The following is a 17384-nucleotide window of genomic DNA, read 5'->3' on the forward strand; positions in this document are numbered from 1 at the left end:
AGGGAAAGGATGGCGGGGTTGAAAAGTAATAAAGGGGAGTATATATATAAAAAACATGGGGGATTGGAAGTGATGCAGACAATTACATTGATGAAGTTACAATCTATCTGCAATATTAAGCTGATCTACCCCCCCCCCAAAAAAAAAAGAGTAAAGAGTACTAAATCAATGAAATGTAAATGTAGTTGCTTTGTGAGTAGGTCAGCCATTGTTATGAAAAGTACCCAGGGCCCGGGCTTCAACTCAGGGCAGGTCCTCCGGAGCCATGGCCCAGTGAGACACGGATTAAAAGTCTGAGCCTTTTGGGTAAAACACCAGGATAAATCCTTAATAGAAAGTCGCCATAAACAACCAATCAGGACAGGAGAGCACAACTTTACATTTTTTATTTGTTTTATTTCTCACGTTACATCAATAAAGACGCTTGTGATGGGAGAGGGATGGAGGGATGAGGAGGTCGAAGATAAAACCAAAACCTGACCCCTGAACCCAGTCAGCCGTGATGGAGAGGGGGAAGAAGAAAGCCGTGGTTTAGGTCAGAGGTCAGGATTTAGTTGACCTTGGGGTGGCGGTAGTCCTTGCCAGCGAACTTTGCCTTGTCTCCAAGCTCCTCCTCAATCCTGGAAGGGTTAGGGGTCAGAGGTCAGAGTTTTACATATAGAATCTCTAAAATGGCCATTGGCATCCTATTTAGTGCACTCTGTTCGTAACGGATCGTAGTTTTGGGAACAGAAAACTGTATTGAGATTAAATGTTTAATTGATGAGAAAATGAGCAGAATGTCGGGCAAGTTTCATGTCGCTCCACCTTCTCCCACCACCATATTTCGAGTGGAAGTTCTAAACTGATTCTTCAGATTTACAAAATATACAAATATGATGGTATGATAAAACATTGTGAATGAACAACCCTTTTCATACTTTATAATAGGTGCATATATACAGTGCATTTGGAAAGTATTCAGACCCCTTGACTTTTTCCAAATTTTGTTACGTTACAGCCTTATTCTAAAATTGATTAGATCGTTTTTTTCCCCTCATCAATCTACACACAATACCCCATAATGACAAAGCAAAAATAGGTTTTTATAAATGTTTGAAAATGTAAAAACTGAATTGTCACAAGTATTCAGACCCTTTACTCAGTACTTTGTTGAAGCACCTTTGGCAGCGATTACAGCCTCAAGTCTTCTTGGGTATGATGCTACAAGCTTGGCACACCTGTATTTGGGGAGTTTCTCCCATTCTTCTCTGCAGATCCTCTCAAGCTCTGTCAGGTTGGATGGGGAGCGTCACTGCACAGCTATTTTCAGGTCTCTCCAGAGATGTTCGATCGGGTTCAAGTCTGGACTCTGGCTGGGCCACTTAAGGACGTTCAGAGACTTGTCCCGAAGCCACTCCTGCGTTGTCTTGGCTGTGTGCTTCGGGTCGTTGTCCTGTTGGAAGGTGAACCTTCACCCCAGTCTGAGGTCCTGAGCGCTCTGGAGCAGGTTTTCATCAAGGATCTCTCTGTACTTTGCTCCATTCATCTTTGCCTCGATCCTAACTAGTCTCCCAGTCCCTGCCGCTGAAAAACCTCCCCACAGCATGATGCTGCCACCACCCTGCTTCACCGTAGGGATGGTGCCAGGTTTCCTCCAGACGTGACGCTTGGCGTTCAGGCCAAAGAGTTCAATCTTGGTTTAATCAGACCAGAGAATCTTGTTTCTCATGGCTGTCATGTGCCTTTTACTGAGGAGTGGCTTCTGTTTTTTGCTTTGTCATTATGGGGTATTGTGTGTAGATTGATGAGGGGAAAAAACAGTTTAATTCATTTTAGAATAAGGCTGCAACGTAACAAAATGTGGAAAACGTAAAGGGGTCTGAATACTTTCTGAAAGCGCTGTAAACATCATCTGGCGTCTTTCAGTCTGTACAGTATATTAACTGAGTCAGGGTGCAGTAGCTGGTGTATTCCTGTAGGGGTCAGTCTACCATAACACTACAGTATGTTAACTGAGTCAGGGTGCAGTAGCTGGTGTATTCCTGTAGGGGTCAGTCTACCATAACACTACAGTATATTAACTGAGTCAGGGTGCAGTAGCTGGTGTATTCCTGTAGGGGTCAGTCTACCATAACTCTACAGTATATTAACTGAGTCAGGGTGCAGTAGCTGGTGTATTCCTGTAGGGGTCAGTCTACCATAACACTACAGTATATTAACTGAGTCAGGGTGCAGTAGCTGGTGTATTCCTGTAGGGGTCAGTCTACCATAACTCTACAGTATATTAACTGAGTCAGGGTGCAGTAGCTGGTGTATTCCTGTAGGGGTCAGTCTACCATAACACTACAGTATGTTAACTGAGTCAGGGTGCAGTAGCTGGTGTATTCCTGTAGGGGTCAGTCTACCATAACACTACAGTAAATTAACTGAGTCAGGGTGCAGTAGCTGGTGTATTCCTGTAGGGGTCAGTCTACCATAACACTACAGTATATTAACTGAGTCAGGGTGCAGTAGCTGGTGTATTCCTGTAGGGGTCAGTCTACCATAACACTACAGTATATTAACTGAGTCAGGGTGCAGTAGCTGGTGTATTCCTGTAGGGGTCAGTCTACCATAACACTACAGTATATTAACTGAGTCAGGGTGCAGTAGCTGGTGTATTCCTGGAGGGGTCAGTCTACCATAACTCTACAGTATATTAACTGAGTCAGGGTGCAGTAGCTGGTGTATTCCTGTAGGGGTCAGTCTACCATAACACTACAGTATATTAACTGAGTCAGGGTGCAGTAGCTGGTGTATTCCTGTAGGGGTCAGTCTACCATAACACTACAGTAAATTAACTGAGTCAGGGTGCAGTAGCTGGTGTATTCCTGTAGGGGTCAGTCTACCATAACACTACAGTATATTAACTGAGTCAGGGTGCAGTAGCTGGTGTATTCCTGTAGGGGTCAGTCTACCATAACACTACAGTATATTAACTGAGTCAGGGTGCAGTAGCTGGTGTATTCCTGTAGGGGTCAGTCTACCATAACTCTACAGTATATTAACTGAGTCAGGGTGCAGTAGCTGGTGTATTCCTGTAGGGGTCAGTCTACCATAACACTACAGTAAATTAACTGAGTCAGGGTGCAGTAGCTGGTGTATTCCTGTAGGGGTCAGTCTACCATAACACTACAGTATATTAACTGAGTCAGGGTGCAGTAGCTGGTGTATTCCTGTAGGGGTCAGTCTACCATAACACTACAGTATATTAACTGAGTCAGGGTGCAGTAGCTGGTGTATTCCTGTAGGGGTCAGTCTACCATAACACTACAGTATATTAACTGAGTCAGGGTGCAGTAGCTGGTGTATTCCTGTAGGGGTCAGTGTAACTGACCTCATCAGCTGGTTGTATTTGGCCAGACGTTCTGATCTACAGGGGGCGCCAGTCTTGATCTGTCCAGTGCAGAGTCCGACCACCAGGTCAGCGATGAAGGTGTCCTCTGTCTCTCCTGAACGATGAGACACCATCACACCCCATCCGTTAGACTGGGCCAGCTTACACCTGTAATACACAGAGTATAGACACCATCACACCCCATCCGTTAGACTGGGACAGCTTACACAGAGTATAGACAGGTTGAGAGCTTCAAGTTCCTAGGTGTCCACATCACCAACGAACTATCATGGTCCAAACACACCAAGACAGTCGTGAAGAGGGCACGACAAAGCCTATTCCCCCTCAGGAGACTAAAAAGATTTGGCATGGGTCCTCAGATCCTCAAAAAATTCTACAGCTGCACCATCGAGAGCATCCTGACTGGTTGCATCACCGCCTGGTATGGCAACTGCTTGGCCTCCGACCGCAAGGCACTACAGAGGGTAGTGCGTACGGCCCAGTACATCACTGGGGCAAAGCTTCCTGCCATCCAGGACCTCTATACCAGGCGGTGTCAGAGGAAGGCCCTCAAAATTGTCAAAGACTCCAGCCACCCTAGTCATAGACTGTTCTCTCTGCTACCGCACGGCAAGCGGTACCGGAGTGCCAAGTCTAGGTCCAAAAGACTTCTCAACAGCTTCTACCCCCAAGCCATAAGACTCCTGAACAGCTAATCATGGCTACCCGGACTATTTGCACTGCCCCCCCACCCCATCCTTTTTACGCTGCTGCTACTCTGTTAAGTATTTATGCATAGTCACTTTAACTCTACCCACATGTACATATTACCTCAACTACCTCAACTAGCCGGTGCCCCCACACATTGACTCTGCAACGGTACCCCCCTGTATATATAGCCTCCCTACTGTCACTTTATTTTACTTCTGCTCTTTTTTTTCTCAACAGTTTTTTTGTTGTTTTATTTTTACTTTTTTTGTTTAAAATAAATGCACTGTTGGTTAAGGGCTGTAAGTAAGCATTTCACTGTAATGTCTGCACCTGTTGTATTCGGCGCATGTGACCAATAAAATTTGATTTGATTTGATTAGACACCATCACACCCCATCCGTTAGACTTGACCAGAGAAGAGATGGTCAGGGGTGTAGTCATTACGCACACCGTATCAAAACCGTAGCAATGGAAAAAATAAAACAAGTGTTTGTTATTTGATTAATTTAGGTCCCTCCTCGTATCGGCCTGTTCGCTTCAGTTTGGTTCCTAGTGAATACATCCCAGTTTGGCCCTGTTATATAGCCCCTGTGGCGCAGCTCTGCGAGGGGGCCCTGTAGCCTAGTCCCTGTGGTGCAGCTCTGCGAGGGGGCCCTGTAGCCTCTGTGGTGCAGCTCTGCGAGGGGACCTGTAGCCTAGTCCCTGTGGTGCAGCTCTGCGAGGGGGCCCTGTAGCTTAGTCCCTGTGGTGCAGCTCTGCGAGGGGGCCCTGTAGCCTAGTCCCTGTGATGCAGCTCTGCGAGGGGGCCCTATACTTACGCCTTGATGGACTCTGTGACGGAGCCGATCTGGTTGACCTTGAGGAGCAGGCAGTTACAGGCCTTCTTCTCCACAGCCTGCTGGATACGCTTGGGGTTGGTCACGGTCAGATCATCACCCACCACCTATAGAATAACACAATGTATAGATTATATAGGTTAACATCATATAGAGTAACTCTAACCGTAATGCTTGGGGTTGGTTCCGGTCAGATCGTCACCTCCCAGGGATATATAGGGTTAATATATAGGGTTATATAGAGAACATATAGAATATATAGGGTTATATAGAGAACATATAACCCTATACAAGCTCCCCCACAACGCCAGGACAGCGGAGTCACTTCCGGAGACACTTGAAACCCTCCCTCTTTAAGGAATACCTGGGATAGTATAAAAGTAATCCTATAGGGTTAACAGACAGAGGGGTGGACCACCTAGACAGAGGGGTGGACCACCGAGACAGAGGGGTAGACCACCGAGACAGAGGGGTAGACCACCTAGACAGAGGGGTGGACCACCTAGACAGAGGGGTAGACCACCTAGACAGAGGGGTAGACCACCTAGACAGAGGGGTAGACCACCTAGACAGAGGGGTAGACCACCTAGACAGAGGGGTGGACCACCTAGACAGAGGGGTGGACCACCTAGACAGAGGGGTAGACCACCGAGACAGAGGGGTAGACCACCTAGACAGAGGGGTAGACCACCTAGACAGAGGGGTAGACCACCTAGACAGAGGGGTAGACCACCTAGACAGAGGGGTGGACCACCTAGACAGAGGGGTAGACCACCTAGACAGAGGGGTAGACAGAGGGGTAGACCACCTAGACAGAGGGGTGGACCACCGAGACAGAGGGGTGGACCACCTAGACAGAGGGGTAGACCACCGAGACAGAGGGGTAGACAGAGGGGTAGACCACCGAGACAGAGGGGTAGACCACCGAGACAGAGGGGTAGACCACCGAGACAGAGGGGTAGACCACCTAGACAGAGGGGTGGACCACCTAGACAGAGGGGTAGACAGAGGGGTGGACCACCTAGACAGAGGGGTAGACAGAGGGGTGGACCACCTAGACAGAGGGGTAGACCACCTAGACAGAGGGGTGGACCACCTAGACAGAGGGGTAGACCACCGAGACAGAGGGGTAGACCACCGAGACAGAGTGGTGGACCACCTAGACAGAGGGGTAGACCACCTAGACAGAGGGGTGGACCACCTAGACAGAGGGGTAGACCACCGAGACAGAGGGGTAGACCACCTAGACAGAGGGGTAGACCACCTAGACAGAGGGGTGGACCACCTAGACAGAGGGGTAGACAGAGGGGTGGACCACCTAGACAGAGGGGTAGACCACCTAGACAGAGGGGTAGACAGAGGGGTGGACCACCTAGACAGAGGGGTAGACAGAGGGGTGGACCACCTAGACAGAGGGGTAGACAGAGGGGTGGACCACCTAGACAGAGGGGTGGACCACCTAGACAGAGGGGTGGACCACCGAGACAGAGGGGTGGACCACCTAGACAGAGGGGTAGACCACCTAGACAGAGGGGTAGACCACCTAGACAGAGGGGTGGACCACCTAGACAGAGGGGTAGACCACCGAGACAGAGGGGTAGACCACCTAGACAGAGGGGTAGACCACCGAGACAGAGGGGTGGACCACCGAGACAGAGGGGTAGACCACCTAGACAGAGGGGTAGACAGAGGGGTAGACCACCTAGACAGAGGGGTAGACCACCGAGACAGAGGGGTAGACAGAGGGGTAGACCACCTAGACAGAGGGGTAGACCACCTAGACAGAGGGGTGGACCACCTAGACAGAGGGGTGGACCACCTAGACAGAGGGGTGGACCACCTAGACAGAGGGGTAGACCACCTAGACAGAGGGGTAGACCACCGAGACAGAGGGGTAGACCACCGAGACAGAGGGGTGGACCACCGAGACAGAGGGGTGGACCACCGAGACAGAGGGGTAGACCACCTAGACAGAGGGGTGGACCACCGAGACAGAGGGGTGGACCACCTAGACAGAGGGGTAGACCACCTAGACAGAGGGGTAGACCACCGAGACAGAGGGGTAGACAGAGGGGTAGACCACCTAGACAGAGGGGTAGACCACCGAGACAGAGGGGTAGACAGAGGGGTGGACCACCGAGACAGAGGGGTGGACCACCTAGACAGAGGGGTGGACCACCTAGACAGAGGGGTAGACCACCGAGACAGAGGGGTAGACCACCTAGACAGAGGTAATGACTGGACCCACCTGGATGTCGACAGCGGCAGTGAACTTTGACCATGCTGCCCAATCATCCTGATCGAAGGGATCCTCAATGGACTGAACTGGAAGAGGAGAGGAGGAGTTAGAGAGGAAGGGTGTGTGTGTGTGTGTGTGTGTGTGTGTGTGTGTGTGTCTGTACCGGGATATCCCTTGATGAAGCTCTTGTACAGATCTCCCAGCTGATCGCCAGTGATGTATCTGGCAGGGTCGTCAGGTGACTTGAAGTCCAGGTCATACTTTCCTGCCTTGTAGAACTCAGAGGCAGCCACGTCCATGCCGATGATGATCTTGTCTGGGTATCCAGCCTTCTCAATAGCTGACTTCAGGAGCTCCAGAGCTGGAGGGAGGGGGAGGGAGAAGAAAGGTTCAAGTATCACACACCTCTGCCAGGGGGCCCTAAGACCCTTTACAATAGTCCCTGTGGCGCAGCTCCACCAGGGGGCCCTACAGGATAGTCCCTGTGGCGTAATAGTCCCTGTAGCGTAGCTCCACCATGGGGCCCTACAGGATAGTCCCTGTGGTGCAGCTCCACCAGGGGGCTCTATAGGATAGTGGCGTAGCTCCACCAGGGGGCCCCACAGGATAGTCCCTGTGGTGCAGCTCCATTAGGGGGCCCTCCAGGATAGTCCCTGTGGCGTAGCTCCACCAGGAGGCCCTACAGGATAGACCCTGTGGCGTAGCTCCACCAGGGGGCCCTCCAGGATAGTCCCTGTGTTGCAGCTCCACTAGGGGGCCCTATAGGATAGTCCCTGTGGTGTAGCTCCACCAGGGGACCCTATAGGATAGTCCCTGTGGCGTAGCTCCACCAGGGGGCCCTACAGGATAGTCCCTGTGGCGTAGCTCCACCAGGGAGCACTATAGATAGACATTAAAGTCTGGTCTAGTGGTACATCTGCCAACACTGACAAAGGGGTTTGAACTGGGCTGGGCCGACTGTCCTCTCGTTTCCACTCTCTTGTACCTGTCCCCGTCATAAACTTCTACAAATATACAAGGAGATCTTTCTCTCTTACCCTCGTTGTTCTCCAGGATGTTGGGTGCGAAGCCACCCTCATCTCCTACGTTGGTGGCGTCTTTTCCGTACTTGGCCTTGATCACGTTCTTCAGGTTGTGGTAAACCTCAGCTCCGATCCTCATGGCCTCGTGGAAGTTAGACGCTCCGATGGGCAGGATCATGAACTCCTGCATGGCCAGCTTGTTACCAGCATGGCTACCACCGTTGATCACGTTGAAGGCCTGGAGAGAGGGAGGAGAGGGGTAGAGAAGATGAGGTTAGGGCTTGTTACCAGCACGGCCTGGAGAGAGGGAGGAGAGGGGTAGAGAAGATGAGGTTAGGGCTTGTTACCAGCACGGCCTGGAGAGAGGGCAGGAAACACACACATTTTCTTTAGGAAATGTCCTTTCAAGTTTGATATGCTACCTGTTATTTTTCAGAACATAAAAAAAGTAGACATTTCTTCAGTTACCATTTCAAAGTCATTTTTCCATATACAGTACATCAAATGTAAATGTCTTTGTTGTAAAGATAAACGTTCCAAGCCATGCTGTATTCGATGACACAGACGGTAACAGTTCCATCTGAATTATCACAGCCTTTATAAGAATATCATGTTTGTATTCATTATGGATCCCCATTAGTTCCTGCCAAGGCAGCAGCTACTCTTCCTGGGGTTTATTATGGATCCCCATTAGTTCCTGCCAAGGCAGCAGCTACTCTTCCTGGGGTTTATTATGGATCCCCATTAGTTCCTGCCAAGGCAGCAGCTACTCTTCCTGGGGTTTATTATGGATCCCCATTAGTTCCTGCCAAGGCAGCAGCTACTCTTCCTGGGGTTTATTATGGATCCCCATTAGTTCCTGCCAAGGCAGCAGCTACTCTTCCTGGGGTTTATTATGGATCCCCATTTCTCTTCCTGGCATCCAGCAAAATTAAGGCAGTTATACATTTTAAAAACATTACAATACATTCATAACAGATTTCCCAACATATGAAGTGTGTGCCCTCAGGCCTCTACTCTACTACCACATATCTACAACACAAAATCCATGTGTACATGTGTGTATAGTGCATATGTGCCTATGTTTGTGTTGCTTCACAGTCCGCGCTGTTCCATAAGGTGTATTTTTATCTGCTTTTTAAATCTAATTTTACTGCTGGCATGATTTACTTGATGTGGAATAGAGTTCCATGTAGTCATGGCTCTATGTAGTACTGTGTGCCTCCCATAGTCTGTTCTTGACTTGGGGACTGTGAAGAGACCTCTGGTGGCATGTCTTGTGGGGTATGCATGGGTGTCTGAGCTGTGTGCCAGTAGTTCAAACAGACAGCTCGGTGCTTTCAACATGTCAATACCTCTCACAAATACAAGTAGTGATGAAGTCAATCTCTCCTCTGCTTTGAGCCAGGAGAGATTGACATGCATATTATTAATGTTAGCTAAGTCCTTTTTTGTGGCACCTGACCACACGACTGAACAGTAGTGAAGGTGCGACAAAACTAGAGCCTGTAGGACCTGCCTTGTTGATAGTGTTGTTAAGAAGGTAGAGCAGCGCTTTATTATGGACAGACTTCTCCCCATCTTAGCTACTGTTGTATCAATATGTTTTGACCATGACAGTTTACAATCCAGGGTTACTCCAAGCAGTTTAGTCTCCTCAACTTGCTCAATTTCCACATTATTCATTACAATATTTAGTTGAGGTTTAGGGTTTAGTGAATGATTTGTCCCAAATACAATGCTTTTAGTTTTAGAAATATTTAGGACTAACTTATTCCTTGCCACCCATTCTGAAACTGACTGCAGCTCTTTGTTAAGTGTTTCTGTCATTTCAGTCGCTGTAGTAGCTGACATGTATAGTGTTGAGTCATCCGCATACATAGACACACTGGCTTTACTCAAAGCCAGGGGCATGTTGTTAGTAAAGATTTTGAAAAAGTAAGGAGCCTAGACAGCTGCCCTGGGGAATTCCTGATTCTACCTGGATTTTGTTGGAGAGGCTTCCATTAAAGAACACCCTCTGTGTTCTGTTAGACAGGTAACTCTTTATCCACAATATAGCAGGGGGTGTAAAGCCATAACACATACGTTTTCCTATCAGCAGACTATGATTGATAATGTCAAAAGCCGCACTGAAGTCTAACAAAACAGCCCCCACAATATTTTTATCATCAATTTCTCTCAGCCAATCATCAGTCACTTGTGTAAGTGCTGTGCTTGTTGAATGTTCTTGTTTTTGTTCTGAGACAATTCCTTCGACCTCATGTCTTGGTTTTTGCTCTGACATGCACTGTCAACTGTGGGACCTTATATAGACAGGTGTGTGCCTTTCCAAATCATGTCCAATGAATTGAATTTACCACAGGTGGACTCCAATCAAGTTGTGGAAACATCTCAAGGATGATCAATGGAAACAGGAGCTCAATTTGGAGTCTCATAGCAAAGGGTCTGAATACTTATGTAAATAAGGTATTTCTGGGTTTTTTTAATGTATAAAAACCTGTTTTCACTCTGTCATTATGGGGTATTGTGTTTTTTTTTAATCAATTTCAGAATAACGTAACAAAATGTGGAAAAAGGAAAGGGGTATGAATACAGAGAGTGGGACCACCTAGATATATTAATTAATATATTATATATAAACATGTATGTTGACACCCTTTAAGTTATTAGATTCGCGCACACAGCCATGCAATCTCCATAGACAAACATTGGCAGTAGAATGGCCCGTACTGAACAGCTCAGTGACTTTCAACGTGGCGCCTTCATAGGATGCCACCTTTCCAACAAGTCAGTTCATCAAATATCAGCCCTGCTAAAGCTGCCCCGGTCAACTGTAAGTGCTGTTATTGTGAAGTGGAAACGTCCAGGAGCAACAACGGCTCAGCCGCGAAGTGGTAGACCACACAAGCTGACAGAACGGGACCGCCGAGTGCTGAAGCGAGTAGCGCATAAAAATTTGTCTGTCCTCGGTTGCAACACTCACTACCGAGTTCCAAACTGCCTCTGGAAGCAACGTCAGCACAAGAACTGTTCATCGGGAGCTTCATGAAATATGTTTCCATGGCCAAGCAGCCACACACAAGCCTAAGATCACCATGCGCAATGCCAAGTGTCGGCTGGAGTGGTGTAAAGCTTGCCGCCATTGGACTCTGGAGCAGTGGAAACGCATTCTCTGGAGTGATGAATCACGCTTCACCATCTGGCAGTCCGACGGACAAATCTGGGTTTGGCGGATGCCAGGAGAACGCTACCTGCCACAATGGATAGTGTCAACTGTAAAATTCGGTGGAGGAGGAGTAATGGTCTGGGGCTGTTTTTCATGGTTTGGGATAGGCTCCTTAGTTCCAGTGAAGGGAAATCTTAACGCTACAGCATACAATGACATTCTAGACGATTATGTACTTCCAACTTTGTGGCAACAGTTTGGGGAAGGCCCTTTCCTGTTTCAGCATGACAATGCCCCGTGCACAAAGCGAGGTCCATACAGAAATGGTTTGTTGAGATCGGTGTGAAAGAACTAGACTGGCCTGCACAGAACCCTGACCTCAACCCCATCGAACACCTTTGGGATGAATTGGAACGCCGACTGCGAGCCAGCCCTAATCGCCAAACATTAGCGCCCGACCTCACTAATGCTCTTGTGGCTGAATGGAAGCAAGTCCCCGCAGCAATGTTCCAACATCTAGTGGAAAGCCTTCCCAGAAGAGTGGAGGCTGTTATAGCAGCAAAGGGGGAACCAACTCCATTCTAATGCCCATGATTTTGGAATGAGATGCAGGTGCAGGTGTCTACATACTTTTGATCATGTAGTGTAGGTATATGATGGGGCAGGGGTTAGGGTTAAACGTTAAAGGTTAAAGCTGTACTCACGGGGCAGGGCAAGATGACGTCCTGGTTATATTATATATAGGTAGGTATATGATGGGGCAGGGGTTAAAGGTTAAAGCTGTACTCACGGGGCAGGGCAGGATGATATCCTGGTTATATTATATATAGGTAGGTATATGATGGGGAAGGGGTTAAAGGTTAAAGCTGTACTCACGGGGCAGGGCAAGATGACGTCCTGGTTATATTATATATAGGTAGGTATATGATGGGGCAGGGGTTAGGGTTAAACGTTAAAGGTTAAAGCTGTACTCACGGGGCAGGGCAAGATGACGTCCTGGTTATATTATATATAGGTAGGTATATGATGGGGCAGGGGTTAAAGGTTAAAGCTGTACTCACGGGGCAGGGCAGGATGATATCCTGGTTATATTATATATAGGTAGGTATATGATGGGGCAGGGGTTAAAGGTTAAAGCTGTACTCACGGGGCAGGGCAGGATGACGTCCTGGTTATATTATATATAGGTAGGTATATGATGGGGCAGGGGTTAGGGTTAAAGCTGTACTCACGGGGCAGGGCAGGATGACGTCCTGGTTATATTATATATAGGTAGGTATATGATGGGGCAGGGGTTAAAGGTTAAAGGTTAAAGCTGTACTCACGGGGCAGGGCAGGATGACGTCCTGGTTATATTATATATAGGTAGGTATATGATGGGGCAGGGGTTAAAGGTTAAAGGTTAAAGCTGTACTCACGGGGCAGGGCAGGATGACGTCCTGGTTATATTATATATAGGTAGGTATATGATGGGGCAGGGGTTAAAGGTTAAAGCTGTACTCACGGGGCAGGGCAGGATGACGTCCTGGTTATATTATATATAGGTAGGTATATGATGGGGCAGGGGTTAAAGGTTAAAGCTGTACTCACGGGGCAGGGCAGGATGACGTCCTGGTTATATTATATATAGGTAGGTATATGATGGGGCAGGGGTTAAAGGTTAAAGCTGTACTCACGGGGCAGGGCAGGATGACGTCCTGGTTATATTATATATAGGTAGGTATATGATGGGGCAGGGGTTAAAGGTTAAAGCTGTACTCACGGGGCAGGGCAGGATGACGTCCTGGTTATATTATATATAGGTAGGTATATGATGGGGCAGGGGTTAAAGGTTAAAGGTTAAAGCTGTACTCACGGGGCAGGGCAGGATGACGTCCTGGTTATATTATATATAGGTAGGTATATGATGGGGCAGGGGTTAAAGGTTAAAGTTGTACTCACGGGGCAGGGCAGGATGACGTCCTGGTTATATTATATATAGGTAGGTATATGATGGGACGGGGGTTAAAGGTTAAAGCTGTACTCACGGGGCAGGGCAGGATGACGTCCTGGTTATATTATATATAGGTAGGTATATGATGGGGCAGGGGTTAAAGGTTAAAGGTTAAAGCTGTACTCACGGGGCAGGGCAAGATGACGTCCTGGTTATATTATATATAGGTAGGTATATGATGGGGCAGGGGTTAAAGGTTAAAGCTGTACTCACGGGGCAGGGCAGGATGACGTCCTGGTTATATTATATATAGGTAGGTATATGATGGGGCAGGGGTTAAAGGTTAAAGGTTAAAGCTGTACTCACGGGGCAGGGTAGGATGACGTCCTGGTTATATTATATATAGGTAGGTATATGATGGGGCAGGGGTTAAAGGTTAAAGCTGTACTCACGGGGCAGGGCAGGATGACGTCCTGGTTATATTATATATAGGTAGGTATATGATGGGGCAGGGGTTAAAGGTTAAAGGTTAAAGCTGTACTCACGGGGCAGGGCAGGATGACGTCCTGGTTATATTATATATAGGTAGGTATATGATGGGGCAGGGGTTAAAGGTTAAAGCTGTACTCACGGGGCAGGGCAGGATGACGTCCTGGTTATATTATATATAGGTAGGTATATGATGGGGCAGGGGTTAAAGGTTAAAGCTGTACTCACGGGGCAGGGCAGGATGACGTCCTGGTTATATTATATATAGGTAGGTATATGATGGGACGGGGGTTAAAGGTTAAAGCTGTACTCACGGGGCAGGGCAGGATGACGTCCTGGTTATATTATATATAGGTAGGTATATGATGGGGCAGGGGTTAAAGGTTAAAGCTGTACTCACGGGGCAGGGCAGGATGACGTCCTGGTTATATTATATATAGGTAGGTATATGATGGGGCAGGGGTTAAAGGTTAAAGCTGTACTCACGGGGCAGGGCAGGATGACGTCCTGGTTATATTATATATAGGTAGGTATATGATGGGGCAGGGGTTAAAGGTTAAAGCTGTACTCACGGGGCAGGGCAGGATGACGTCCTGGTTATATTATATATAGGTAGGTATATGATGGGGCAGGGGTTAAAGGTTAAAGCTGTACTCACGGGGCAGGGCAGGATGACGTCCTGGTTATATTATATATAGGTAGGTATATGATGGGGCAGGGGTTAAAGGTTAAAGGTTAAAGCTGTACTCACGGGGCAGGGCAGGATGACGTCCTGGTTATATTATATATAGGTAGGTATATGATGGGGCAGGGGTTAAAGGTTAAAGTTGTACTCACGGGGCAGGGCAGGATGACGTCCTGGTTATATTATATATAGGTAGGTATATGATGGGACGGGGGTTAAAGGTTAAAGCTGTACTCACGGGGCAGGGCAGGATGACGTCCTGGTTATATTATATATAGGTAGGTATATGATGGGGCAGGGGTTAAAGGTTAAAGGTTAAAGCTGTACTCACGGGGCAGGGCAAGATGACGTCCTGGTTATATTATATATAGGTAGGTATATGATGGGGCAGGGGTTAAAGGTTAAAGCTGTACTCACGGGGCAGGGCAGGATGACGTCCTGGTTATATTATATATAGGTAGGTATATGATGGGGCAGGGGTTAAAGGTTAAAGGTTAAAGCTGTACTCACGGGGCAGGGTAGGATGACGTCCTGGTTATATTATATATAGGTAGGTATATGATGGGGCAGGGGTTAAAGGTTAAAGCTGTACTCACGGGGCAGGGCAGGATGACGTCCTGGTTATATTATATATAGGTAGGTATATGATGGGGCAGGGGTTAAAGGTTAAAGGTTAAAGCTGTACTCACGGGGCAGGGCAGGATGACGTCCTGGTTATATTATATATAGGTAGGTATATGATGGGGCAGGGGTTAAAGGTTAAAGCTGTACTCACGGGGCAGGGCAGGATGACGTCCTGGTTATATTATATATAGGTAGGTATATGATGGGGCAGGGGTTAAAGGTTAAAGCTGTACTCACGGGGCAGGGCAGGATGACGTCCTGGTTATATTATATATAGGTAGGTATATGATGGGACGGGGGTTAAAGGTTAAAGCTGTACTCACGGGGCAGGGCAGGATGACGTCCTGGTTATATTATATATAGGTAGGTATATGATGGGGCAGGGGTTAAAGGTTAAAGCTGTACTCACGGGGCAGGGCAGGATGACGTCCTGGTTATATTATATATAGGTAGGTATATGATGGGGCAGGGGTTAGGGTTAAAGGTTAAAGCTGTACTCACGGGGCAGGGCAGGATGACGTCCTGGTTATATTATATATAGGTAGGTATATGATGGGGCAGGGGTTAAAGGTTAAAGCTGTACTCACGGGGCAGGGCAGGATGACGTCCTGGTTATATTATATATAGGTAGGTATATGATGGGACGGGGGTTAAAGGTTAAAGCTGTACTCACGGGGCAGGGCAGGATGACGTCCTGGTTATATTATATATAGGTAGGTATATGATGGGGCAGGGGTTAAAGGTTAAAGCTGTACTCACGGGGCAGGGCAGGATGACGTCCTGGTTATATTATATATAGGTAGGTATATGATGGGGCAGGGGTTAGGGTTAAAGGTTAAAGCTGTACTCACGGGGCAGGGCAGGATGACGTCCTGGTTATATTATATATAGGTAGGTATATGATGGGGCAGGGGTTAAAGGTTAAAGCTGTACTCACGGGGCAGGGCAGGATGACGTCCTGGTTATATTATATATAGGTAGGTATATGATGGGGCAGGGGTTAAAGGTTAAAGCTGTACTCACGGGGCAGGGCAGGATGACGTCCTGGTTATATTATATATAGGTAGGTATATGATGGGGCAGGGGTTAAAGGTTAAAGCTGTACTCACGGGGCAGGGCAGGATGACGTCCTGGTTATATTATATATAGGTAGGTATATGATGGGACGGGGGTTAAAGGTTAAAGCTGTACTCACGGGGCAGGGCAGGATGACGTCCTGGTTATATTATATATAGGTAGGTATATGATGGGACGGGGGTTAAAGGTTAAAGCTGTACTCACGGGGCAGGGCAGGATGACGTCCTGGTTATATTATATATAGGTAGGTATATGATGGGGCAGGGGTTAAAGGTTAAAGCTGTACTCACGGGGCAGGGCAGGATGACGTCCTGGTTATATTATATATAGGTAGGTATATGATGGGGCAGGGGTTAAAGGTTAAAGTTGTACTCACGGGGCAGGGCAGGATGACGTCCTTGTTATATTATATATAGGTAGGTATATGATGGGGCAGGGGTTAAAGGTTAAAGCTGTACTCACGGGGCAGGGCAGGATGACGTCCTGGTTATATTATATATAGGTAGGTATATGATGGGGCAGGGGTTAGGGTTAAAGCTGTACTCACGGGGCAGGGCAGGATGACGTCCTGGTTATATTATATATAGGTAGGTATATGATGGGACGGGGGTTAAAGGTTAAAGCTGTACTCACGGGGCAGGGCAGGATGACGTCCTGGTTATATTATATATAGGTAGGTATATGATGGGGCAGGGGTTAAAGGTTAAAGCTGTACTCACGGGGCAGGGCAGGATGACGTCCTGGTTATATTATATATAGGTAGGTATATGATGGGACGGGGGTTAAAGGTTAAAGCTGTACTCACGGGGCAGGGCAGGATGACGTCCTGGTTATATTATATATAGGTAGGTATATGATGGGGCAGGGGTTAAAGGTTAAAGCTGTACTCACGGGGCAGGGCAGGATGACGTCCTGGTTATATTATATATAGGTAGGTATATGATGGGGCAGGGGTTAGGGTTAAAGGTTAAAGCTGTACTCACGGGGCAGGGTAGGATGACGTCCTGGTTATATTATATATAGGTAGGTATATGATGGGGCAGGGGTTAAAGGTTAAAGGTTAAAGCTGTACTCACGGGGCAGGGCAGGATGACGTCCTGGTTATATTATATATAGGTAGGTATATGATGGGGCAGGGGTTAAAGGTTAAAGCTGTACTCACGGGGCAGGGCAGGATGACGTCCTGGTTATATTATATATAGGTAGGTATATGATGGGGCAGGGGTTAAAGGTTAAAGGTT

At 47.7% G+C, this 17384-nt stretch overlaps 1 protein-coding gene across 1 annotated transcript in view; it reads right to left on the reverse strand.

The window, feature by feature from the left end:
* Positions 1–363: 363 nt before the first annotated feature.
* The window catches only part of LOC311124945 (beta-enolase-like), a 22096-nt gene continuing 5075 nt past the window's right edge, over positions 364–17384 (reverse strand). The window contains exons 5-10 of the mRNA XM_084199039.1: positions 8182–8404; positions 7308–7505; positions 7154–7230; positions 4888–5012; positions 3359–3526; positions 364–620 (exon numbers count right to left, since the gene is read on the reverse strand). Of these exons, the coding sequence (XP_084055165.1) occupies positions 551–620; positions 3359–3526; positions 4888–5012; positions 7154–7230; positions 7308–7505; positions 8182–8404 (861 nt within the window). The 3' untranslated portion in view covers positions 364–550. The remainder of the gene's footprint in view (positions 621–3358; positions 3527–4887; positions 5013–7153; positions 7231–7307; positions 7506–8181; positions 8405–17384) is intronic.

The sequence above is a fragment of the Coregonus lavaretus genome (genome assembly GCF_964263955.1).
Source record: "Coregonus lavaretus genome assembly, contig: HAP1_SCAFFOLD_7368, whole genome shotgun sequence".
NCBI lineage: Eukaryota > Metazoa > Chordata > Actinopteri > Salmoniformes > Salmonidae > Coregonus > Coregonus lavaretus.